The sequence below is a fragment of the Aspergillus mulundensis genome (genome assembly GCF_003369625.1).
Source record: "Aspergillus mulundensis strain DSM 5745 chromosome Unknown scaffold_8, whole genome shotgun sequence".
Classification (NCBI taxonomy): domain Eukaryota; kingdom Fungi; phylum Ascomycota; class Eurotiomycetes; order Eurotiales; family Aspergillaceae; genus Aspergillus; species Aspergillus mulundensis.
The window spans coordinates 1539214-1565337 of NW_020797896.1; the positions used below are offsets into that span (position 1 = coordinate 1539214).

The window sequence follows — 26124 nt, forward strand, 5'->3', positions numbered from 1 at the left end:
GCAAAATGGTTGTAGAGCTTTCTCAGCGTGTCACCGAATGCAACCAACAATCTCCACCAGCGATGTATCCACAATAAATCCATACTGACACGGTTCGGTTCGTCTCCGCGGCGTGTAGCGAGCGGGAGGCAGATCACCACAACGGGGCCCTCCGGAGTGCTAATCGGTATTCAAAACAATTCACATCGTTGCCGTTGAATGACTTGACGAAGGGGAACTTTGCGTCAGATGAAGAAAGGTTGAAAACCTGGCTTGGAGAACGGCGAGTTAGTACGGAATAACACTGTTCAATAAACCTCGCGAGAAGGAACAACCAGACCATTCCACACGGTTCCTGAGTTTAATGTAGATGTAGACAGGCCAATATAAGAAGAAACCGCCAGGACATTGCTTCCGACGGTGCAGGGAGCCCTCGGCCTGGATCCAGGGCCGCCTCGTGAAGGGAGAGGAGGGTGGATCAGGTGGTGGCTGAACCCCGTGGGCGGCCAGAATGCGGGGTTGCGCTGCTGATCAGGTCCCGGCCTTCCTCTCCCACCTCCCATCTTGCTCACTCTCCTTTTCAAGGAAATCAATGAATCAAATCAACAAGTCGAAATGGAGATCGAGCATTCCACCCCTCCAACGCCCTCCGACGGCGCCCACAAGAAGCGTCGACGCACCGAAGCCCAGCTGGCGCGCAAGCGACAGGCCGACCGCATCAATCACAAGGCAAAACGCGAGCAGCAGAAGCGCCAGATGGAGAGCCTGGAGACCCAGGTCACAAATCTGCAGCAAGCCGTCCAGTCGCTGACCGACCAGGTTCGCGTTCTCAACGAGAGACTGCGAGACCAGTCGCGCTATTTCGCTTGTTTTGATCTGGCGGAAACACCGAGTCCCGTCCCTGCCGCGGGCACCTCGACGGCCTCGATCGCTCCGCCGCGCCCGCTCCCCAACGCACACGACATGCTCCTTCTCCCCGCCGATAAACTCCCGATGCTCGTACACGCGCCGGCACTGGGCGAGCCCGATAACAGTGTCCCTGTCGACTGCCGATGCGGAGTCGACCACCGCTCCTACTACGAATGCCTCGAGTACTCGACCTTCTCGATTCTGCTGCGCGCCCACCAGGGTCTCAACAAGAGCATCTCCAACAGCACGCGGCTCCCTCGCACCCCGTCGCTCGTCCATGTCTTCCGACCAACATCGACCGATAACCCCGTCATCCAGATCCTGGGCTTGGTATTCAGCCAAGTCCGGCCGGCGAACGTGCGCACACTTTTCGCTTGCTATGTTGTGATGTATCGTTTCTTACGAGTAAGTCGCTCGCGGTAGCAGCACCCGTCCCTCAGCTAACAACGTCCAGTGGCGCCTCTGCCCCGACGAAGAAACCCAGCGCGACGTCCCGACCTGGCTATACCCGACCGACATCCAAAAGACCGTCCCGCACCCCGTCTGCATCGACTTCCTTCCTTGGCCTGGCCTCCGCGATCGCCTAATCCACAAGGCGCAGCAAATACAAGACCCGCGGCACTCGGTGATTATGTACATGCGCTCCATACACTTCCAGTGGCCGGGGGATCAGGAGTTCATCTACACCAATGACAACGGGGAGCTGATGCCGACCCAAGCTTTTGAGAAGGGCTTGTACGACTACGAGAACTGGCAGGTGTCGCGGGAGTGGGCGGCTATGTTCCCCAAGTTGAAGAAATATGTCAATATTGGCGACGATGAAAATATCCTGGCTTGAGATGTCGTACGACCAAGCACCGTTGCCGGCGTATGGGCGTCTTGAGTCCCCGATTTCGTTTATTCATTTAGCGGTTCTATCACTTGGTTTCCAGGTCTGTCTGTGGCACTTCTGCGCTAGACTTGACGAGTATAGTTGCGAAGCATGTATATATATCGCTTCAATGTACGATTCTTGCACAAACATGCCGTCCAACCTTATTTCTTACTGTCGGTTGAGTATGGTACTTAAACCCTTCTACGTTTCGTCGTCTCAACGGCCATGCCGCACCATCTACATTCAGTCTCCTCAAGCATAAAACATGGGTCAGACGTTATATCCGGAAGATTCATGCGCAAGCACCAAACTCCGAGCGATACAGCGGTATCTACGGCATCTGCAGTATAGGAATTGCCTCTAAAATGGAGACCTCTTACAATCTATCTATATCTAGCGAGCATCGAAGCGGACCTATACCCAGCATACGGCTAGGCTAATCTATCTGGGACGCGGCCGGCGTGACCTGCACCTCTAAGCCCTTCTTCAGCTGCGGTACTATGACCTTACCCTGGCTCCTCCTGAGCAAGATTAACAGTTGGCTTCGGATTCGCCCGGTCATGGACTATAGCCCAGGACGGTGGAGAAATACTGGTTCGACCAACTGATATCCTGCAGCAGTCTAATACAGAATCGCTGGGAGGATTGGAAAGAGGCCTAAAATCCAGAGGAGTCAAGCTCCAGGGCTAGACTCTGTAAATACTTGGTTGGTTATTCGAGTTCTCGGTTCGACCCATTGGCTTTTAGCAACGTAGACACTCACTGATGTTTTCCCTCCTCTCTCTCCAGACCAAACGATTTCTCATCCATCCGCGCCGAGGGTCAAAGCATTAGGAAGTTGACGCAATGCGCTGACAGGCCAAGCCATGCGTGAAATCGTACAGAGATAAAGCCCTCATCATCTGCAGATGTCTATCAATACCATGCAAGAAGAGTGGAACAATCGAAAGACACCAAAGGCGTCCACAAACCTAACCTCAGTATCGCTCAGGGACCTTCATCCAGGAAGTTATCTATATAAATTCCCCAAAGCACCACCAACTACACCCTCCATCAAGCATTAGCTTCCCTCTCAATACACGATCAACCATCTACCATCAACCATCACCAGCCGGCAAACCATGCCCAGTACTAACAGGAACAGTGATATCAACAAAGCACTTCCTAGGAACGGAGTCTTTCACCTCGTGTCTCTTCATCTGCCGAAGAGTCCCCCGGGGTCTGGGATCCCGTTCATGATGGGCGCAGCTAGGCCAGAAGCTCGTCCAGCAGGGGAACAAGTGCAGCATCTGCGGACGCAACTTTACCGAGGCGAGTAGGAAGGGCGGGTGCTACTTTAAGGCTCGCTATGTGGGTTATGCTGGCCAGCCCGAGCTTGATAATTGTGACGAGGGGAACCAGGGGCCGTTGGTAGCTTTGGGAGGTCTTTTGCTTTGCCCAGGTGCTTTGCTGATTTGTTGGATCTATTAAACTGTCGGGCATCTTAGTGTCTTGGTTTATTTAGGGTTGGTTAGACTGATTAAAATTACTGAGAAAGATTCCATCTGTGGTGCATTTATTATTTCCTAGCAACATGGAAGGAGCATGTAATATCTAGTACCAGTGAGGACAAATCTGAGGACAAAACAACAACTAATTTCCCACGTCATAGAAGGAAGTAATTCTAAGGCGAACGCTGGCTCTAGGCAGACAAAGAGCACTGGGGAGTGTGGTTCAACCCTTGTGATATCTGTACCATTCAACACTGAATCCGAGGTCCTTAGGTTCCACCGACGAAAGAGCGTCGAGAAGCCCGCGGGCCACCAAGTCCTGACAAATGGCCTTCAAGGCAGAGAAATCCCCCTTTAGCGCTCCGCTTTCATCCATGCTGGGAGGTCTAGAGGTACTGGCGTATCCCTCGTCTTCTTCAACGCCTTCGTCAGCGTTGCTTTTGCCGGTTTCTTCTCCCAAAGCTGCTTCGGGCGCATTGGTTCCCGCGCTGACCAGTCCTTCCTCATGCGTTTTTATTTCTGCAAGTGCATTCTTGGGCGGTTCTTTTTCACGAGGGTCTTGGTCAAGAAGAACTTCTTCGAGATGGCCTTTGTCGAGATGATCTTGCTCGAGATGACCTTCCTGGAGACGACGACGTTTTTCGAGGTGATGTTCGTCAACATCGCCTTTCTCGAGAAAACCCTCCTCTAGATGGCTTTCCTTGAGATGACCTTCGTCCAGATGACAATGTTCAAGAGATGCATTCTCAGATAATTCTGTCTCAGTATCAGTAGATCCAGCCTCTGAAGCTCCGGACTCAGTCGATCCCGCTTCACTAGATCCGGCCTCAGAAGGTCCAGCCTCAGAAGACTTGCCCGCAGTATCCTCGGCGACAGCAGCATCGATGGTGGTTTCGCCATCCCCACTAGCTTCAACTCGATGGTGTTCTTCACTGGCAGTGCTGACTTTAGTACCCTCCCCATCAAAAAGGCGCTCCAACTCGGCAGCCAAGTCCGCGATGGTGGGATACTTATTGTGCCAACACTTGTCAATAATGGCATCCATGACAGGATCCCCGTTCAGCTCGGGGAACTGCATGTTCTGCAGCAGCGATTCCACGGCGGCCCCACGCCCCTCGGGGTCCTCAGACACACAGCGATCCCCGTAGACCTCGAAGCCGTAGTTGATGAGGTAGTAAAGCGAGCCAAGGGCGAAAAGTTCCGTGCGCACGCATAGGTTGCCACCATGCCCGCAAGTCCCTTCACCCGCCTCTTCCTCCCCCTTGTTCAAGAACCTGCCGTAGGGCGCTTCGCAAGTCCAGTACTCCTCCCCGAACTCGCGCGTCCAGTCGAAATCGCACAGCTTGACCTTGTCGCCGTCGAGGAGGATATTTTCGGGTCGGAGGTCGCCATGCGCTAGGTTCAGAGACTCGAGGAATGCGGTCGCTCCGGCGAGGTCGGTCATCCATTGCTGGCGGAGGCCGAGAGGTTCAAGCTTCTTGACTTCGGTGACGACCATTGTTTTGTGGTCTCTTGTGTGGTTGTTCTGGATTCGCAAGGCGAGGACCTCATCTGCGAGCCGTGTTAGTGTGGCCGCAGCAAGAGCTTCGAAGCAGTCTGTTGCCGGAGGAGTGCTTACTCTTCATGTACTCGAGGAAGATCCCGTTTTCAGCGCAGTGGAAGCATTGAACGATGAACGGGCAAGGCGGGTGGCGAGAGAGGATGTCGTAGATCTTGAGCTCGTTTTTGAACTGTTCCACGTCGTAATCACCTGTCCCCGGCACCTTGAGGACGATCAGAGGATGGACTTCGTAAACATGCGAGATTGCTCCTCCCCAGATGTAGTGGACCGTCGGGAATTGTTTCTGAAGATCCATGACGATGTGGAGGTGTCAGGGATCCGGGCTGCACTCTTTGCTGTCTTCTCCTTTCTGGTAAGCCAGGATCGAAAATGAATGGCAGGTCTTGACAGAGTTCAGTCAATGTGAGCGTTGGGACTTGGAGAGTAACACCTGCCCAGAGACAACAGCGCGCACCTGATTGGTCCACCTCGCCTGACCTTTGCGGCCTGAACCATAAGGCACCAAGGGGACTGTTGACACTCAGTGTCTACGGTTTGTTTAGACTACAACGTGGAGGGAATAAACTCCTGAATCCGTGATTCACTTCATTTCTGGCAAGATGTTTCTACGAGGACTGGATTAAAAGACAAAAAAGGACGCAAGGTACGTTGAAAAAGTGCGATCTAGAGCTGAAAGCAGGTAAACACCACCAAGCGCCCAAGAACCAACCCCAAGACCACTGAACCAAGCACCACTCGCAATCACCCCAGATCATTATCAATTGCTATTCAACGGAGCCCAACCAAAAGCAGTCCTGGTCCTCTGGACGCGAAGGCGGAAAACGTTCGGCGGCATCTCGACTAATCTGAAAGCAAGCATGGCGAACAGTTAGCTCCCTCTGCTCTTCTTCAACGCGAATCCTCAAGCCTCTCGCCCATGGTCGTTACTCACAGTGGACTGCGGGTGCAATTTAAGCACGAGACCATTTTCTACCCTTCATGACCTAGAGCTTGTTGGCGATGCAGTCGGGGCAAGGGGAAGGCTTGCGAGTCTTTCCCATGTAGTTTTTCTTGACGACGACACCACAGTTCTTGCAGCCGTTGAACTCGACGGGGGTGAGGGTCTCGACGATGTGGGTGCAGATGTACTCTATTGGGGCGATGAGTTCCTGGCACATTTTGTCGGTCTGCGGACTGTGTTCCTCTGTGTTAGCTTGGGAATCTGCTTGGCGGGCGTGGGCAAGCGTGAAGCTGGTCCGACTTACATTCAAACCACGAGGTAGGAGGAAAAGGAATGATGCTCGTGAAGATGGGAGATGATGCTTAACGGAGGAAGCGAGGTTGACTGGAGAGAGTTTGTGGGAGGAAGACAGAAGGAGCTCAGGCAGAAAGAAATAAATTTCAACAGAAGGGCAATGGTCACCTGCAGTTTGGAAAATCCGCTCAAGTGAGAACACAATCCGAAAACAGGTAAGACTTCACCGGAGCAGGCAAACACTATATTCTTCCTTGCTACTTACTATCTCATCCAGCTGGCAATACTACCTCTTGCCTATATAGATACCATAGCTTAGCTTCTTTAAAGCCTCCCATGACGTGGGATTCAATCGGGATCTCCATCAAGTCAATGACCCCAAGTCCTCCGTTCTTGCTGAACAAAAATAATTGTCAATCGGCCTTCCATCTGCTGTTCTCCCCTGTTGTAGCCGGACAGGTTCCCGGTTCTCTGATTCTCAGGCCATGCCCTGGGTGACGCACCGGCAATTGAAGATATTGCTGCACAACGACTTACAGCCATTGGCTAGCTGACACTGACCCGCAATGGAATCTTGGTCTGAGGTCAGCTAGAGAGGTCGAGTTGCCGTTTCGTCTCGCTTGGATAAGTTCTTGTAGAGTTACCCGAGAGAGAAAATTATTCCACCTCCGGAGCTGTTCTCTGGAAGGTGTGTACTTCCTGCTCTACTAACAGTGGACGAAGCAGCTTTGACGTAGAACCGTCTGGGGTTTATCTATTCTGTAGCAGAAGCGCACTATATCCGTTTCGACACGCTCTAGATATTTAGATAACCAGATTCCAAAGACACCCAAGGGTCATAGTCATAGCATTTGTAAGTCTCCCTTCATCACAATGGTGTCCATAGCAACTCTACCGGCACTTCCCAAACCAGGTCCCATCTCCAGCTCGATCGCACCACATAAGGACATCGCAAAGAATCGGGTCGGATGGGATGACTTCGCGTCTCTATATCATCGAAGGTATCCGTTAGCAAACGGCCTTGGAAACAACGGGCACAGGCCGAAAAAAGAATTCAGAACTCACAGCACCTCTAAGCACGCTTCCACTGGCCATCAACCTTAACCCAAACACCATACGCGATGCAATTGGGGCAGGGCTCCCGGCGACGGGTCAGACCCAAGTACAGCTGGCTCTTGGGGATTCCGCATCCGTTGCAGCCGTCCTTGGGCTTGAGGACAACGGGGGCATCGATGAGACAGTTGCAGTGATGTTTGATCTTTGTCCTCACCTGTTCGCACATTGCTGCTGTTTCTAGACGTGGGCTGTGTTAGTGAAGGACAGGTCTCTTCATCTTTTCTGGCTGGCAATGGAGAGAAACGCGATGACGATGGGAGAAGACTCACAGTGAAGACGGACGTGGTCGAGAGTGATTGATGACGCTGAAGGCGAGATGGGGAAAGTAGCAGGTGTGTTGGGAGTAAAGGATGGATGATGGGAGTGCGAGTGGGAAGAGAGGTGTAGGATAAGGAAGAAAGACGGGGTCCAGTAGTGGTTTCCAGTCAGACGAAATGAACAGGCACCTGCAGGGTGGGAGATCCGCTCAAGGGACATTGATGCATAACACACCTGCAGCACCGCGCAAATGCCACCGGCGAAGCCTCGGCCAGCGGAGCGGAGCCTGGGAGATCAGCCTGTCCATCACTACTAGAGCTGAGATCTTGAGACTTTGCAATAAGCTTTCCCAAGCCAACTTGTGCGGCCCAGGCCGGCCAGCGATGCGGGCTTTCGAGAAGGAATCCTTCCACAATATGCACTCGTCAATTGGGTCACTTTTCTGGGAAATGTGGCCTTTGTGCTCTACCGACGATGGAAGGAAGACCGTGGACATGACCTGATTATGGCGAATTACGGGGTAGCTCATGCTGGGTGAGTCAAAGAAATCTGATTGCTCTTTACTAGGCATATACGATGATAGAAGGATGCAGTAAGAGAATTATAGTCCTGGCAAATCCGGATAGAACTTGCCCGATCGCAGTCGCAGCACCACGATCCTTATGCACCTGCACTAGATCCACTCAAGCGTCTTCCACTGCGAAATAATAGTCTCGGGCCCATACGTGATCTCATCGGGCTCACCAGCGACGACCTTAATCTTCACATACTTATCGCCCTTAAAGAAATACGCGACCCCATCTTCGCTTCCGGGCTGGGGAAACGCCGCATCAACCGAGTCAAACCCAGCCTTGTTCAGACCAGGCCAGTGGCTGGTAATCTCCCTCGAAGCAACAACCGCAGTGTCTCCCACGATATCAACGCGAGCATAGTTCGTACCCGCGAAGAAATAGGCCTGGCCGGGGTGACCGGGGACCGGGATCGCGGCGTCAATCGTACCGAACTCAGGCGTGCGCAGACTCTTGAATTTGTCGGCGATCGTCCACGGACCGCCGAGCACGCTGTCGGTGTAGGACTCGTAGTCGAACTTGATGTGTGCGACGCGGGCGCCGGAGAAAAAGTAGGCCTCCTCGGGCTTGCCGTCGATGGGGAGGACGGCAGAGATTCTGCCAAAGCCGATTGAGGCTAGTGATGGCCAGTGCTCGACGATACGGCGAGGGCCGTAGGTTATTTCTTCGTGGCTGGTTCCCGGGGTGAATTTGATGCGGGCGTAGCGGAGGCCGCTGAAGAAGTAGGCTTGGTGGATTGGGGGGTAGAAGTAGACTGCGTCGACCATCGTGAAGTGGCAGAGAGAGAGGTAGTTTGGTCTGATGGGATGGATGGATGATGCGTCTGTTGCGAAGTTGTGCAGGCGTTTGAGTTCAACAGAGGAAAGCGATCAGAGGAAGACGAGACACTATATACCTGTAAGCTGGCGTGGCTGGCTGACACCGGTAGCCTTCTTGGGCACTGACGGTGTTCCACGAACCATAGTTCCCCTAACGCTCGTCATTGCAGCCCTCAGCCAGCCTCATCCTACCATGTCAGGGTAAAGAGGGGTTCGTGCGGGGCTCCCACCTACCGCAAGTAAGCAGCGATGCTTGTGTCGTACAATTCACGAGGAGATATTGGGCAGAAAGCCACAGATTGGCCACTCTGTCTCCGTGTTTGCAATGCAATGGGATAGAAAACGCGATTCGATCTCAGCTCATCCTAGGCAAAGGACTATGATGCACCGCTGGGGATTACCCCAGCTCGTCAACCTAATAGTAGCCCGGTAATATAGTTGAGTTTAGGCAGTGGCCTCCACCGCTAATGAAGGCTTTTTGACTTGACTTTAGAATCAAGGACCCGGTCATCAGAAGAATACCCTGCGCGATAGACATCCGCATCCATCCAACCGCCATTTGGCGAAATTCGATAATCGCATGCTCTTGCACGAGCAGCTTTGGGTTGGAACTTCGCGGCGTCAATCCATTCACGGGATGTAAAGTGGCGGAGGAGGCTCCTGGAGGCTTGTCTGGCTTCCCTCCAGGCTGTATGGGCTTGTTGCATTCACACTCGGGCATGAAAATTCCTCTCAAATTCCACGCACTTTTGTTGATTCAGAGCCAGTTGCCGTCAACCCATCGGCGGGGACAATGAAATGGTCGCCGTGTGACATTGGGGCTCATTTTCAATGACGAAAGAACGCTCTCCTTGTTGCTCCGACACACGTCCTCTGTATAGGCATTCGGAGACTGGAATCGTGTTCGAGCATGGCATCTTTTGCTTCGAGGATCGGCGGTGGGACTACGGGGCCCTCGATTCGGAGCCTTCTGGGTCACTGTGGTCGTGGAGGCCATGCTGATGATGAGTGAGGCGTCCAGTCCGTATTGCGGTCACCTTTGGCGGTCGATGTTGAAGGGGTTGAAGGAGGAGCGGAGGAGATAAGGCAGTTGAGAGAGATTGTCTAGAGATTGATGGCGTGCCTGGGCAAGGCTGAGGAGCAGACATGGTCGGGTTGGGCGTGGATGGATGAGCTGGAAAGAAAAGGTTCCCGCGGTGAGTGCAGTGTGTTGAGACCCTGGAGAAAAGAGCTGACTTGGTGGTGGGAAGGGGCCACCGGGTCAATGAGTCCGGCCTTTTAATGCGGTTAATTTTCCTGTCTCCTATCGCACAATAGGTAAGCATATAAACCTACTATCAAGGCTGAAAGCGCAATGCAAACACTGATCCCCTTCGGCTTTTTATAAACAGACAGTACCTCTCGCCTCAGCTCCATCAAATTGGGCTGCGTTCACAGGGATGTTACCAAGACAGAGTAACTTTTCTATATTGCCAGCATCATATATTCTATCCTAGGCATCTATCCAAAGCTTCTCTAGCTTTGACTTAGACCTCCCTACCGTACAATTCGCTCGATGCGCTATCCAAATCCCCTTCAAAGAAACCCCCAAATCAAAACGGCTCCTGATTCCGCAAAGCACTCCGCATATCCCTCTTAAACACCTCATCAAGCAACGACATCAGGACATGATCCTCCTCCCTCTCCATCCAACTCGCATCATGCGCAAGCGCAACATGAACCCCGTACTCCCTCCGCAACACCCTAATCCTCCCTAACGTATCCCTCGCAGCCTCAACATCCACATGCAAACACCCCACGCCCCCACCAGGAACATCGAACGTCGCGATCTCCTTGCTGCCCTCCAGCAAACCCCTCGAATGGCAGCAGTCACTTGCCAGCATAACCCACTCCCCGCTCGAGAGTCTCGCGCACGCCGCAAGGTTACCTGGCATATGGCCGGGCGCTTGGATAATCCAGAAACTGCCGTCGCCGAAGAAGTCCATTGCGGAATCGAAGGGTCCGAATGGTACCCAGGGGCCGCTGAGCGTTGACCACCGCTCTGTTGCGTGGTTCGGGTCGAAGTATCGTCCGTCCCACGGGGAGGAGGGATCGGCTAGATGGCCCGGGCTGCAGAACTCGGCTGTCCCGGGACCGAAGTAGGCTGTTGCGGCGGGGAAAAGGGGGGTGATCGGGCGGCAGTGGTCGAAGTGGGCGTGGCTAGAAGTCGTCAACCTACCGAAGGACTAGATAATGAGGAGGAAGGGTGAGCTCGTACCTGAGCAGAACAGTGTCAACCTGATCCGCCGCAACTCCAGTCCTCCGTTCAATCTGCGCGACAAGTGGCTCGCGCGGATCCAAGATTTTCGCGTCTTTGATCACGCCGTTGGCGATGACGGGTGGGAAGTCCTCTGGGTTCTTCGGGCACAAATGAGCAATCAGCGTGTATCAAGAAAGCAATACGGGAGGGGAACGAACCGAGGACATCCCCAAATCCCAAACAACATTCCTCTTCAGCGTCGGATGCTGGATCAAAAACGCCCAGTTGTACAGCCGGAATTCCTCCGCGGGTTCGCCGGCGTGCAGTTTGTGGTATTCGGCTGTCATGCTGCCTCCGTTGAGGAGGTGGAGGTGCACAAAGCCGTCGGTGGCGGGGAGCATGGCCTCCAGGTTGGACATGATTGATCGCGCAGGTCGTGTTGCGTGGTTTGGTGTTGCGTTGGAGAGCTGGAGGAAGGATGGTGGGTCGCGATCTCCGCGGGGTCGCCCACCCGATGCCTCGCTTACCACTGCTCCTCCATCACTGCTCCAAATATCCGTTGGCCTTTATCTCAAGCAATTAGACATCGAAGACAAGCTTGTCGTCGAGGTTAAGGGATTCCAATCAAATGCCTATGACATACGTCTTTGTGCAGTATAGTTTGACCAAGTATTTCCAACACACATCTGACTTTTATGCAGACAGAGCATAACACCGAGGCAAAGGGGCCGAGTTACCAGCAGCGGCCTGCTATCAGGAACAACATAATGCAGACGATTACCCTCAACTTGTCCACTGTGGCTTCCGACACTAGCCCGAAAGTCGTCGACCTTGAATTGAATGTCACACTACTACCCACGCAAGAGTCCTTGCTAACAAAGGCCATATCATACCGGACTGTGGGCTTGTGCTCAGGGTCATGAGTTACCTAGATGGTAGCCATAGGGGCAGGGCAACTTGCACTCTAACAGATACAGCATTTCGATTAGGATCTATATTGCTAACCCTGACATCCTGAGACGAATTGACGGCAGTGCGGTAAACAGTTGGGTGTCAGCTTATGCAGACATTATTGGATAAGCTCAGACAGCTACTCGTATTCAAGCTGGGGTAGAGGCGACCATTACCTGTATTGGCGCATCCAATCCCTTTGTGAGGCCGATGAGGACATCCATGCCCATTTGGAAATTGCAGCAGTGATTGAGTGTACTCGATATCCCGGTGCGCTGGCAGTCCGATTGACATACGGTACAGGGTGTATATTTCCTTTTCAGTAGGAAGATAAGGGCTCGAAGTGCTAAGGGTACGTCTCATCCCACCTAGGCCTGTTCTTCAGCTCTTTCTCCTATTCACAGGAAGAGAGCCTCTAGGGAGAGTCAAAATCAGAGTGTCATTCTCTTCGCTTGGCCTGGCTTGTTGAAGAGCGGGCACATAGCGTGAGCAAGGTAAGTACATAGGCACATAACAACATAAGGACATAACATTCGTAACGAGCGTATTAGATCAGGGCAAGAAGCCCGGCGCCACAGGCCTCCTGCCTGATACTGCCTTGTCATTCATAAAGAGTGACGGAACACGGAGTCCGATCCTTCTGTCCTCCACCTATGTAATCACGTTCAGAACCAAGCGGGAAATAGTTGTAGGCGGCGCTATTTACTTAGAGCCACTGAATTTCCTCAGCGAGGACATTGTTCGCCAATACCGACCCCTTAGTGTCTTTTTCCGGGGCAAATAATGTGCCTCGGGCCTGGGCCACCAAGGTTATTATCATAGCACCTCTTGCCATCCCCACCTCCGCTGCTTGGTGCACTGCACAAGAGAAAACATGTTAGCGTTGTGTAGAGGGAGAAGTAAGCATCAATTAGGCTAGACCAGAAGGAGGAAGCTTCATACACTGCCAGCGTCACAAGGACTGTATACCGTGAAATCACATCAGTATATGCATGCTGCTATACGGCTTTCCTGGAAGGCTCGGGTGGGATGGCCCAAGAAGAGACTCACTAGTTCTTGAATACAATCCTGCAGCTCGTACCATTGCACTCCTAGCGCGATGGCAGCTTGTTAGTATAACTGATTGTCTAGAGAGGTTTGATGTGCGATCATGTAGTCATGTAGGAAAGTAATAAGAGGGATGTTTCTTCATACCCCACAGTGGGACTTGGACAGACTGCAATCAGGGTCGAGGTCAGCTGCAGCTTGATTCTTCTCGTTGGTTTCAGTAACGGCGAGGGACTCGGTGTTGGAGACAGCGTCCGCCGTAGAGACAGAACCAACAACAGAAACGTCAGCTGCGGCGACGATATCGCCTACACCAGCGGAGTCGAGCGCAGAGGCAGGAGCAGGGGCAGCTGTTACGGCAAGACCGCTAGCGAAAAGCGCAAGGCGAGCTGTACAACGCGCATGGTGGTGGGAGGGGTCTGACGAAGTCTTGAAAATGGAGGAGTTGAGAACGAAGATAGTGATGAAGGTGCTTGAAGGCCTGAGTTGGAAGCATTCTCAACCGGATGATGGGCGGTATTTATGGACTTTCTCCCTACCGCTGGAGCGGTAATCACATATCATCTGGTTATCCATTTTTCCATCCAAATCCCTCCCCACGCTGTTCGGGATCACGGGTTATACTCGGGCGTGCATCACAGTGCATGTCTTTCTCCTGTTACAGCACTACGTATGGACACCATTGTGCGTCACTCCAGGTCTTGCGTTGCAGTCAACCATCCCTATCAACTCCAGGGCAAACCGAACAAGCTCTGGATAGGTCATCTAGCTGTTATCCCACTCATCTGACCACCACCTGCTCGGTCGTTCCCGAACGTGTATAATTCTGATTCGACATACTTCGGTTGGGTATATGAGACCCTGTCAAATGGAGTCGGGACGGGCCGGCGTCACGCACGCCATATGTGGAGCTTTCTGGGGATCATAGGGTCTGAGTGGTCCACCCTGCGAAGCATGACGGGGTGATCCGGGCTCATGTGGTTTATACTGAAATGATCAACAGCCCTGGAAGCTTCGAAGTCCAGTAAGATTGTTCGGACGCTTCAGGTAGTATGTGATCTACGAACGCCCTGCAGTACGTACCCTGCTATCACATCTAAGCACCTGCAGGCTTACCACCCAACCCCACCCCCGCTTCCTACCTGCAAATCATAGGGCTCACCATCCAATAGGCACGCAGGCTTCGTGCTCAACGGTCGTCCACTCGCACTGGTAGCAAGCTGCGCCGAACTAGGGCCGCCGAGTTAATGTCTGGTGCAGGGTCCGCACAGCCGAGGGTGCCGCATGCAGATCCGGGCTGCATCTTGACTGCGCCGCTCGGGTCCTGTTTCTTTGCTTTATGCGAGATAGGAGGTCTCGGCGTATGGTTTTACCTACTTACCTAACCACCTAGCTACCTTAAGAGAAGGATTTGTCCGCCCAGTTATCAACTTTCAGATCTCCCAGTCAGCCATCCTTTGGTGAGCTTCAGGTTGAACATTTCAGCTGAACGACTGCCACATCCATACCAGCCCACTGTGTCAAGTGATAAGCATGACTCGCGCAATCGCATCTATTTTGCGGGGTTTAGTCCGATTCGAAATATGCTCGGTAAGCTCCGCTCGAGATTTGGGCTGAGGCATTGCTGTAACATACTCCAGCTGTTCTCTGGAAGGCCATGGTTTGTGATTGCGTCTGCATCGGGAGGGTTGATCGCACCCGGGCCTGGCAACTGCCAGCTGATGCGTATTTTTTTAGCTGCCCCGATATCACGTCCACCTTCTTGGGAGTGGTTATCTCCGGACGTCGATGTGTTCGGTAAGGGCAGCAAGATGCGGCATGATTGCAAACGCACCCCGATCATTGTCATATCTCTGTACCTATGGTGTTTCCAGGAGAGTCATGCGGCCTAAGGTACACCAGCAGCGATTGTGACTAAATGCGTCTCATCGTTGCCTTCCTTCGATCCCAGATACTCTGCTCACAAAATAAACGAGGGAGCGTAATGTCCAGGCTGCAGAAGCGAGCCATAAGAGACACCTCCGAACCAATGCACAATTTTCCGGGCAGAAGCCTGGACAACGAACCTTCCATATTCAAGTATCCCAGTTTCTTATCAGAAGGTTACTTTTCAGTTCGGCCGATTACCATCATGAATGTAGATTGTTTGCTAGTGGAATTGATAACCGTAGCGTTGTGCACATGCCCGGAACCGACTCGACCCTAACAATTGAATCCATGATGCATAGCCAAGGCCATAGTTTGGCAAGATGGACAATCCAGAGCAAACTGAAGTCATCCCCCCATTTCATTTTCCTTCCATCTGTTCGGTGGATGTCCTGGACAGTGCGATGATTGCGCTTGCGGTGATGGGCATGGGGAAAGCCCTTGAACCTTCGGAAACAGTAATGCGGGTGTTAAGGAGGTGGGAGCTGGAGGGCGATAAACACACCTGCAGTTCGTAGACCTAACCACCTGCAATAAGAGGCCCGGTGCATTGCGGATGTAGGAAGGCAGATAACCTCAAGTACCGGCAAGTACGCGTTTGGATATACGACATCGGCTTCGAAGGACTACAGTTCTGAGTAACCGGTGATAACGTTCGCTTTAAAACACGATCCACTCAGTGCATCGGGGTATTTACCATGCCTATCGACTCGGGCTGTCTGCGTTTCAGGTAGAGCGAAGTAGGAAACCGCATGGTCTCAAGAAACTGATACAAGTGTCAAGAAGGAACCTCGAACTGGAAACATCTCCGAGTCGATCTGGTGTCCCAGGTGGATTCTCCGGGCCATACTCTCAAGATAAACATTCCTGAAACCGAAACGCTTACAATGGATTATGGAAACTCAACCTGATAGCTACATGGATATGGACTCCAATAAAAAGGCAAGCCGCTCAGCAGCGTTGCAACATGTATATTATCCTGTATATCGCTTTTATCGCACCAAATGCATGCGCTCTCTAAGGAAGGCAACAAGCAGCAAACCCGAAAGATGTTATACACATATACCAAGCATTCCTAGAAATACAATAGCAGTTCCGTATATGCACCTCCAATGTATTCCGAGCGCTGGAGAAGGAGAGATTGAGTCAGGTCCGTCGGGTAGGATGCATCGAGTCCACGAAGACAAGATTGGATTTCGCGAGGGTGGGTTGACGCCGACAGGGCAAAGCAGATCCATGTAGCTGATGGCCTTGCCGATAGCGGGACGCACGAGCAAGGGCCGGGGGTCGATATCTTTTCCCGTATTGTTCTAGCTGACGAGGTCGGATTTGGTAGCTCCAACTGGAGGTTCAGTGAGCCGCCAACCCGAAACCGGGGTGGAAGGTGCAGCTGCAGGTGCGGGCTCGTGGCTTCAGCGCCTGCGGGTAGAGCGCGATCACACGCCTCCCATCTCCAACGGCACCAGAACCATCAACGTCGGGAGCGATTGGCAGCAGCCTTATTGGCTTTCAAATTGAAGACAACCTTCGAACGGCTGCGATATCGCTTGGCGATGTCACTTGTTATCCGGGTGTCCACCTGGATATGGTAGTTGGATTTTACGACGTTATCCAACATATGAACATTCACCGTCTTGATGTTGTCCAGGCCGTTTTGAATTCGTTTGTGAAGTACTTCTAGCTGTTTGACCAGGCCCAGCTGTTTGAGGTCGGGGTCCTTGCTGAGTTTCTTGCACATGGCGGCCATGCGCTCCCATTCCGGCCAGTCCTTGCGTTGGCGCATGGCATGGCTGTGCAGGCGGGCGTTTTCAGCGGCATGGGATTCGATGTTCTCCGAGAGGAATTTGTCCAGTTTGGCGGCCCACGCTTCCAGGAACTCCCGCTTGCCGTCTAGCGTTTCGGGAAAGCTAGCTTGCCCGTATGCGTCGGCATGCTCGGGGTTTCTGGCCTCTTGTTGCTCATTGGGCTTGTCGCTGGGCTCGGGATCTTCGGAGTTATGCCCGGGTAGGTCTTTTGCAGGAGTCCCCGGGCTTGATGCGCGCGCAGCCCCATGTAGCGTTCGTGTTTTGTTGTTGTCTTGGCCATCTTCTTCCTTTATGTCCTCTGTAACTGACTCTAGGCGACTGCTAGACTGATGGTCAAGATCTACATCGAGGATGTCCAAAGGTCTTGGAAAGTCGGCGGGAGAGTCGTGATTTATGATAGGCGGTTGGCCGGTCGATTGAAGACTGTTTGTCCTCGGTTCTTGGAGTAAATCGATCATCTGGGCCATTTTCCTTTCAATGGCAGCCAGGCGACTTCCTGATGTGTCTGTGGGTGACGGTTGGTGCATGTAAATTTTGTCGTAATCTCTGAGGGAAGGCGGTTTCGTGTTCTCAAATTCGTCTGACATGAATATGTCCGGGAATGTGGCCGTGCTATAAGTGTCCGTAAACGCTTGCAATAAGGGGGCGAATGGCGTCGCCTTAACCAGACTTATACGCGATTGAGTAGGTTTAGCCTTGGCGAGTACAGGCGCGTAGCCACTGTCTGTGCAGGCACAAAATAGTATGTGGAGACAGTGGAAATCCTTGGTGGCTCTTATGAAATTGCCTGTGGCATGGCGACGAATTAGCCGCTAGGTTTCCAGATCCTCCAATGATCTGACCACCTACTTTTCACCTTAGTATCAGCCCTATCAGGTCCTGTTCCGACATCGATGAAGTCACAATTTACGTTGAGATTAAACCCTTGGATGAAAGCATCAAAGACATCATCTGAGGATATGTACCCAGCCTCGCGGTACATTTTCTTCAGGCCTTTGACGGATGCGAAGACTCGGAGAATAGTCTCTGCAGGAGTGTGATTACGCCGAGTGGCACGGCTGTATCCACGAACTTCTTCCAAATATTGGCGAACCTTGTTTCTGAACTCCTTGGCCAATCTTCTACCGCCATCGTAGCCTTGCCTAATGAACTCTGGGTTGAACTAAGCGTGGTTGGGATCGGTCAGGCGCGTCTGGGTGGCTTTCTCCGGGAAAGATGTCGGTCAGGAACACACCTTCATTGCATCTCCATCAACAACAACCATGTAGTAAGCCATCTGTTCCTACAAGGGGTAAGCGACATCAATACCGAGTAGATTGGCAAGAAGGGGAAGCGTACATGGGCCAGTCTGATCGCAATTGATTTCGGGTTGTCGTCGAATTTGCGAGATAAAAAAGCCTGGATTTCCTCGTGACTCACTTTATCTTCATCCAAGGCGTCGCTACCTTGGCGGGAGCTGTGGGTCGAGGGCTGCCACTTGTTGAAGACATCCGCTATTGCCTATGAGTTGGAGTGAGCAATCAGGCATTTTGAATGGCGCGAGTGGAAGAGAAGAAAGACAAACCGACAGAATGTCGCTCTTGTTTTCGTTCATGGCGTCGATGCATTGTTCATACAGTCTCATCTTTGTCTGTTGGGATTCTTGGTGGTAACTCATCGTAGCTTCAAGCTGATTTTTATAATTGTCGTCGACAGTTTGTACAAGGGAAGTGTACGATGCTCGCTGCTCTTGCTGCGCTTTGATCGATCCCAGTAAAGATGCCATTTGGTTAGATGCCGCGCCATTCGCAGCTCCCGGGGGAGCAGGAGGTTCTGTTGAGTCATTGGCAGCAGGAGCAGCGGGAGCCCGCTTAGGAGACTTTACCTTCGGAGCCTTCCAGGTTTCGGGGTAGTTGCGGGTTCGTGCTTGGGGGGGAACAGACAGTAAGGATTCGGGAAGGGGCGTTGCGGGGCGGAACGCGTCAGGCTTGCCGGGTTTGTAAGGAGGGGCGTTGGATTTCCAGCTCTTAGCAGCGACACGCGGGAGCCTCTGGGCCTTTTCCCTCATGGTGGGCGAGAGCGAGAGAGAGCGATCAACAAGGGGAGAGGTGGGTTGCGGGGAAATCGTGAGGAGAAACAGAGAAACAGGAACGGACGAACTCTGCCAATCGCTGAGTCAGCGGGTCACGGGGCTGGGTCTGTCCGTCCAATAGTGGAGCGCCAAGACTTTCCACACGCAGGGCCCTTTTCGTCGAGACAGTTTACGAGTAATAAACCTCCATACGTTTGACATTCGGCTATTGATTCCATATGGTAGTACATTCGAGGATATCAACTGGACTCTATCATTGCACGGAAAGTGCGCTGTCGCTGTACGACCGCAGTCAGTCTGACCTGATATATATTTCTGCATTGAACCCACAGCTTCGGCTGACCTTATCCTCACGGAGTACTCTACGCTGGAAATCCACGAAAGATTATCGCTCATGCAATGACCTCACATCGAAGCTACCTATTCAGCCTCTTACTCGCAACCCACCTCATATTCCCACCGGTCTCCGACTCATCCAGATCCCTCGGCTCGCAGGCTCAAACTCCACAGCAAGAAACGCCTTCATCAATCCAGCTTCAAAAACAAGAAAGCCATAAAACACCCCAAAACGCAATCCTGTCCCTCCTTCCCAACAAAATCGAGTCAGACCGTAGCCCTTGGCGTCGGCGCCGGCATTATCTCGGCTTTCGCCAAAAGCGCACCCTCACTCTTCGGCGGCGCAGGCGCAGGCATAGATATAGAAGCTCCCACCTCGCTGGCTACCGGCACCGGCCGGGGACCTTGAGGCGTATTCTGCTTCTGGTTCTGATTCTGGTTCTGCTCGTGTCGCGCCGCGGCTTTGGCGTGGTGTTTTCGCGCGTAGCGATTCAGGAGGCCGAGAAAACCGAGGCACATTTTATTTTTGCTTTTTGCGTCTGGTTTCTCTTGGTTTCTCTTGGTTCTTGATGTGGGTGGTTTTGGCGTAGATAGTTCGCTTTGGAGACAGATTGGATGCGAGGTAGATTTAATGAGATCTAGTAAGGTTGGGATAGATCGCTGCTACCGTATGGTAGGGACTCCGTAGGTACCGTAAGGCTCAGACCGTCCGATGAGTTGGAGGCCTCGAGAACCCAGGGTAAGGGTGGAAAAGCAACCCGTTCAGCCCTGTAGTAGAAAAGAGGAAATTCGACCGGAAAGACGAATCGCCCTTCAACCTGGAGAGCAGCAGAATACCCCCTTATACCCTCACCAGCTCACCTTCAGCCTTCAGCTACGGAGTACGATCGGCAGGCTGTGCTCAGCCATCTCATTCTCAGCTCAGCCGCCAGACCCGCCACTAAGATTTCGGCCTCCGTGCCGCCGCTGATCGCAAGGCTTAGCCCGCAAACTGCGTACTTGTCACCAACTGATTGGACCGCGTACTCGTATGCCGGCACCGGAAGCCCTAAGTGCACGCGCCGGGTGATCTGGCCCCCGACACGACTCGGGATTGTACTTTCCAACCTAGCCCTAATTTCCCCCTTGTTCCAATATGTCTTTCGGATGAAGGGAGCGATGACTGAGTTGCAGTGTCGGTAGAAAGTGCCATCCGGACACTGCAGCCGCGCGTTCGTTAGCCCTAACTTGTCGTATCGCGGAAGGGGGGAAGACTACTTGACGGTTCAACATTACCATCCTACTGCACAGCGTATCAACGCCTTAATATCTTACGTTTTGCGTGTTTGACTATCAGACTTGATAGATCAGTTACTTAAAACGAACTCTACTCCCCCAAGGAAGACGAAGAGGCTATCTACCGTCTACATGTACCAGATCTACATCGCACCTACAAAACGACGACGACATTTTGATAAGTTATTCAATTTTAAACCCTTTTTTGGTCGTTAACAAACTAACCACATCTAGGTCTCGCATATCTCAAAAGAAAAGCAAAATCAACACGCATTGCGGTTGGATAACGATATGCAGCCGCGCAGTTGGAAAACATGGCAATGACAGAGAAAAGCTGACATGAGGGTATTCCCAGTAAAGCAAGAGTGGAACCAGAGCCGTGACGCCTGCGCTGAAGATACTTTGGCTGAGCGGAACAAAACAAGATATGGAGCAAGAAGAAAAAACAATGATAACAAAGGAAATTTGTTAAAGGAGTGACTGTTGACACGAGGTCACTAAGTGGAGAGATATTATGAAAAACATAAATATGGAATAAAACAATGATCACAAAGGAAATTTGTTAAAAGAGTGACTGTTGAACTGTTGACGCGAAGTCAATGAGTATGAGTGGAGATGAAAGACATAACAGAATCAAAAAGAAGAAAACAGAACGAACTTGAGTAAGGACGAAACGACTTGCAAAACGAGATGAGATGAGACAAGAGAGATTTGGACTGCGATCCCTAGATGGTAGATGGCAACGTATCGGTAGAACAACAAAGGAAATAACATAAGAAAATTGCAAAGTATTCGCGGTTTTTGTAGATCATGGTAAAGAGGTCGTAGAGAAGATCTGATTAAACGCAGTCTCTCTCTGAAGAAATGCTCGATTTGAAAGCCCGATTAAGCGTCATTCATGTCCACATCCGAGTTATCTCTCGAGTCAGCTCTTGAGTCAGCTTTCGAGGAAGCGTTCTGGATCCTCCGACTGCGCCTAGTAGGCTCCTTTCTAGGCTTCTTCGACGTCGGAGCAGACTGCTCAGGCTGCGGAGGCTGTGGAGGCTGCAGAGGCGGCGGAATGATAGGCTCGGGCAGGTCAGACGACGGAGGTTCAGGATACTCCTGGGCCTGATGCCACTGATTGTCAAAGCCATCGTCGTCTGAGTCGGCCGGCTGATTATAATGCCCCTGGTAGCTAGACGCGGGGGCATAGGGCATGGCATTGTTGGCGGGTGCGGCGGCATTTCGTCTAGACGGGCGACGGGGATTAGGGAAAGCGGCCTCCGTCATCTCCAAGGGCCCTTGAGCCTCGTCGAAGTCAAGCCCGTTAGATATATTTCCACCAGGAAGCTGTTGGGGTTGCCGAGAGCGTACGGGACGTGTGGGGGCAGCGGGTGGAGGGGCGTGGGTGACACCCCCGGAACCAAGGATCGCAGGGTCAATGAAAGAAACAGGATCTTCACGTTCTTGGACACGGGAGCTGGCGTTCTGTCTCTTGGCCCGTCTCTCGCGTACCTGTTGGAGCTTGCGCTGGTTATCGGTCGTGGCATTCTGGCGACGTGTAGATGGCTGATTGGGGGTAGGAACGTTTCTTCGTGGGCGCTTGAATTGAGTTGGAGCCATGTAGTTAGGAGACGGCTGGTGTCGAGCACTGGGGAGAGAAAGAGCCGGAGAAGAAATAAGCGAAGGAGTATAATCCAGAGGATAACGGCTAGCAGGATCCACAGGAGGAGCCATAGTAGGAGCCATAGGAGGAGCCACAGGAGGAGCCATAGGAGGAGCCATAGTAGGAGCCATGGGAGGAGCCGTAGGAGGATCCAGAGAATCAGCCGGCGTGGAATCAAGTTCTCCTCGGACCCGGGCACCGATGCCACGTGTGAAGCCAATAAACCGGTTGACTGACTGGAGGACGTCGGCGTAGCTACCAAGCTGGCGTTGGTTGAGCACGTCTTTCAGTTTCTCCAGCTTGTCCAACACGTCGTTGGCGTGGTCCTCGAGAGTATTCACTGATGCCGCACCTTCCCGGCGACCTGCTCGATCTGCAGCTTGAGCTAGAGCTCGATCCCGAGCAGCACGACGAAGACGATTTCGGCCTGCAGCTGAACCATTGCCCTCGCCTTCGCTCTCGTGCTCCGATTCCTCATAGACACCATGTTCCGTTTCCCGAGCCAGTGCCCGAGCCGTCGAATCCTCGCCCGCCGTTTCTATCCGGTATCTCTCGCGTCCCCGTGGCTTAGACCTCCCCTTATCTAGAAAATCGTACTTGTATGCAAAGAACTGCTTCCTCATGAAGGTCATTTGCTGCTCACGGGTGCGTGCAATTTTGGCTCTCGGGACGTAGGTTTTTGAATTGACAGTCTTTTTATATTTATCCCTCGCAATTGCCAAGTACTCGGCGATTTCGTCCCACCTGCGACGTCGCTCTTCATAAGCTTCGTCCGACTCCCTACCAACCCATTGCTATTACGTCCGGTTAGCGGTGTGCCATTGCCTGTGTAGCGGCTGAGAACTTACCTCATAACTGGTCGGGAATGGCTCTGGAAGTGGCCATGGCCCGGCATTTGCCAGATGCGGGTATTTCTCAATCATGCTGTCTGGCACCTGATACGGCCTGTTGAAAGGTAACTGCGGCAGAGGAACCCTATTCTTAAAACGCTCTCGCTCGCTGCTTGCGCCTCGCCTCACCACGTCGGTATCAGGCGGCGGCAAAGGCGGCAGTGGGTACAACGTGGTGTCTTCCCAGTTAACAAACAGCCGGCTGGCATTTGGAGTTGCGGTCTCCTTCGGTATTTTTCCAGTGTGCTGAATGGACCAGTTGTACTGAGCAGTACCAGCTAGGTGCCGTGTGACGAAAGTGCGTCGGTCGGTGAAGGTGCAGGGTTGATGTGCTCTGTTGCAAGCCATACACGAATTGTCTCCTGTTGATGTACACCGAGAGCCATGAAACTAGACAAATTAGCTGTCACGAAAGAAAAGAGCAGGAAGTCAGAGACAGAAATGGGAACTTACCCAGCATCGATCGCAAATGGTACCCGTTGAAGCCCCGATTGGCCTGCCATCATTCCTCGCATAACAGTCGACGACGATAGGCACGAGCGCGGCATAGTCCATTTCCATATTCGCCCTTAGCTTGTAGTGATCCCCGAAATGATAGATGTAGACGTCATAGTAATTCCTACTGATACCGCGCATGTTCTTCCTGGAATTCGGGCGATGCAGGTGCTTTACCAGCTGTGCGAGATAGTCAACAGGCGGCAGCGGTAACCAATGGACGTACGTCAAGGTTCCTGTGGTCCAGCCATATGGATTGGTCAAACTATGAGCGGCCAGATTGGAGTTAGCCATTCTAATGGCATCTTGCTCCAGTTGTCGACGGGTCCGGTATTCTGGCTCTACGGACCGAAAGCTGCTTGTCGAAGGTGCAGTGGGCTGCCGTTGCGTGGGCTGCCGTTGCGTGGGCCGTCGTTGCGTGGGCCGTCGTTCCGTGTAAGAAGAATCAGAACTGTGATTCTCGTTTTCCGAGTCCGAAGAATCAGAACTGGGATTCCCGTCTTCCGAGTCCGAAGGCGAAGGGGACTCCGCCCTCCACGACTCATCAGGGTCCGCGTCGTTGGTGGTAACATAACTGGTAGGAGCCGCGCTGGTTGTAACGGTACTGGGGGTAGCAGAACGACGCCTCGAAGCCCTGGTGGAAGGCAGACTGGCCATCGTAGCATCATCAGGGTGCGCGTCGTTGGTGGTAACATCACTGGCAGGAGCCGCCCTGGTGGTAACGGTACTGGAGGTAGCAGCACCAGGCCTCGAACCCTTGGTGGAAGGCAGACTGGCCATCGCAGCAAGGAAACGAGCCGCACTATCCGCCACAACAGTGGACAGATCAGTAGTGGTGGTGAGATTGCTGGTACTGGCAACTGAACCTGTTGGTGCGCGCGTCGACGATCTCAACACTCGACGTCCTTCCACACTCTCCGTCGCAGCACTGGAAGGAACATAATGGGAGCTGACTTCGCTGGGAGCGGTCGTCAAATTGTTTTGAATTGTGGGTTCAGGCTGACTGGGGGGTGCACCGTATGTCGCGTCAAAGAGCGCCTGCATACCCGACAAGTCGTGCCCCATCCCCGGTCTTGCATCCGAGGCTGTAGGTCGTACCGCAATAATTGGAGCCTCTGGTTGTGGTTCTGGTTCTGGTTCTGGTGTTGGGCTTGCTCTCCTTGCCCGTGCTCGTGTTGTTCTCTTGGGCCTGGGTGCGCTTGGTGTTTTCGGACGCTTAGATGACCCCTCGCCGTTGTCTCCTTCGTCGTCATCATCATCTCGTCCATGCTTAGGAGGTCGTTCATAACCTGGAGGCGGCCCGATCGTTGATCCTGTCGCTGCTGCCGCTGCTTCAGCCTCAGCTCTCAATCTCTCTCTCCTGCGCTGGTAGGAACGTCTGCTGGCGTCATTGAGCCGGACTTTTCTTTCTTCCATATATGCTTCATATCCGGGTTCTCCGGGTTTCGGTACTCGCGGCCCCCCCATCTTGCTGCATGTAGGAAATCAAAAGACCGAGACGGCAAGATGGACAACAAATGGAACGTGTGATGGGTGTTAAGTGTGTGCTCTGAAGTTGAAGACAGTCGTAGGTACTCAAGGGCAGAGAAGAGTGTAGAGTGTTTGACAAGATGCCTCTTGCTTCAGGATGGCAGGTAAGTGTCTCAAGCAGAGACGAGATGGAAAAACGAAAAGAAACAGAAATAGCAGAAAGACAAGACGAATTGTAAAGGTTTTGCTTCAGAGAAAACGGAATACCGTGATGAAAGGAGAAAAAGATGGTGTTGTGATGGGATTGGGTTTGTGATAGCTTGAGTTCGCTCAAGTGTTGACAGAAACCTGCTGCTTGCTTCCAGAAACAAGACAACAGAATGCACGAAGTCTGCAATTGAGACTTCAATCGTAGACAGCTTGCAAAGAAGACGGATAACACTCAATCGAAGTCAAGGGTATGGGAAAGAAATGGGAAAGAAGGAAATGTTGGTGAAAAGAGAGAACGAAAAGGGAAGGAGAGCTCGGACGAGGAGGGGCATTTTAAGCAGTCTGCGAGTGAAGAAGGAGTCTGGGAGTTCGGCAACACCAGAGACAGGAGCCCTTGGACTTCACCGGATCACACCCCAGCTGAGACATCATGCAAAGCAAGTTTGGGACGTGAGCGTGTGAGGTATTTTGGGAAATAATCAGGTACGCGGGGGACGAGGGGAGGCGAAACGCGATTAGGGCATGAGTACGGTACTGAGACGGACAGAGCATGAAGAATACGCCGAGTCATGATCGACCGCTATGCACTGAAAAGCTTCCCAAGCTTTTCAGGGTCCCGGGCTGTCTGGCGCCCCCGCCCAGTGCTGGCTGCTACACCAGCACCAAAGGCCGAGGGATCTCCAAAACTCACTGGAGACATCCTGAGACCAGGGCCATTATCTACTCGAAGTATACAACGTGAGAAGCTCATTGTGGTTGAGCTATTCCTGTCGAAAGACGTGCTCGAAAGACAAAGATTCCATCCAAGACGACTTTCTTAGCCGCCGAAACATCAGGCAGAGCGTCAGACAGGTGCGCTTTGTCTCAGTAGCCGCGCTTTGTGTGCGCTTTACCATACTGTGACAATAGGCGCGTGAAAAGCGCACACACAAACACTGAAACTGTACGCGATC

At 52.6% G+C, this 26124-nt stretch overlaps 6 protein-coding genes across 6 annotated transcripts; 1 reads left to right on the forward strand and 5 right to left on the reverse strand.

Annotated features, from left to right (window-relative positions):
* Positions 1–594: 594 nt before the first annotated feature.
* DSM5745_07868 (bZIP transcription factor) lies at positions 595–1726 on the forward strand (the record flags this gene model as incomplete). The annotated part of the gene is made up of 2 exons (XM_026749884.1): positions 595–1293; positions 1343–1726. The coding sequence occupies 2 exons, from the start codon at positions 595–597 to the stop codon at positions 1724–1726; spliced, it is 1083 nt and encodes a 360-aa protein (XP_026601916.1).
* A 1749-nt stretch (positions 1727–3475) lies between these two features.
* On the reverse strand, positions 3476–5108 carry DSM5745_07869 (uncharacterized protein; the record flags this gene model as incomplete). Its single annotated transcript, XM_026749885.1, has 2 exons — positions 3476–4803; positions 4871–5108. The coding sequence occupies 2 exons, from the start codon at positions 5106–5108 to the stop codon at positions 3476–3478; spliced, it is 1566 nt and encodes a 521-aa protein (XP_026601917.1).
* A 2973-nt stretch (positions 5109–8081) lies between these two features.
* Positions 8082–8757, reverse strand: DSM5745_07870 (uncharacterized protein; the record flags this gene model as incomplete). Its single annotated transcript, XM_026749886.1, has 2 exons — positions 8082–8118; positions 8147–8757. The coding sequence occupies 2 exons, from the start codon at positions 8755–8757 to the stop codon at positions 8082–8084; spliced, it is 648 nt and encodes a 215-aa protein (XP_026601918.1).
* A 1643-nt stretch (positions 8758–10400) lies between these two features.
* DSM5745_07871 (MBL fold metallo-hydrolase) lies at positions 10401–11466 on the reverse strand (the record flags this gene model as incomplete). Its single annotated transcript, XM_026749887.1, has 3 exons — positions 10401–11007; positions 11066–11205; positions 11266–11466. 3 exons carry the CDS (start codon positions 11464–11466, stop codon positions 10401–10403), a joined length of 948 nt encoding a protein of 315 aa, XP_026601919.1.
* A 4976-nt stretch (positions 11467–16442) lies between these two features.
* On the reverse strand, positions 16443–18823 carry DSM5745_07872 (uncharacterized protein; the record flags this gene model as incomplete). The annotated part of the gene is made up of 5 exons (XM_026749888.1): positions 16443–17500; positions 17626–17938; positions 18011–18058; positions 18115–18276; positions 18341–18823. 5 exons carry the CDS (start codon positions 18821–18823, stop codon positions 16443–16445), a joined length of 2064 nt encoding a protein of 687 aa, XP_026601920.1.
* Positions 18824–21343: 2520 nt separating this feature from the next.
* DSM5745_07873 (uncharacterized protein) lies at positions 21344–24958 on the reverse strand (the record flags this gene model as incomplete). Its single annotated transcript, XM_026749889.1, has 3 exons — positions 21344–22900; positions 22955–23386; positions 23450–24958. 3 exons carry the CDS (start codon positions 24956–24958, stop codon positions 21344–21346), a joined length of 3498 nt encoding a protein of 1165 aa, XP_026601921.1.
* Between the last annotated feature and the right edge of the window lie 1166 nt (positions 24959–26124).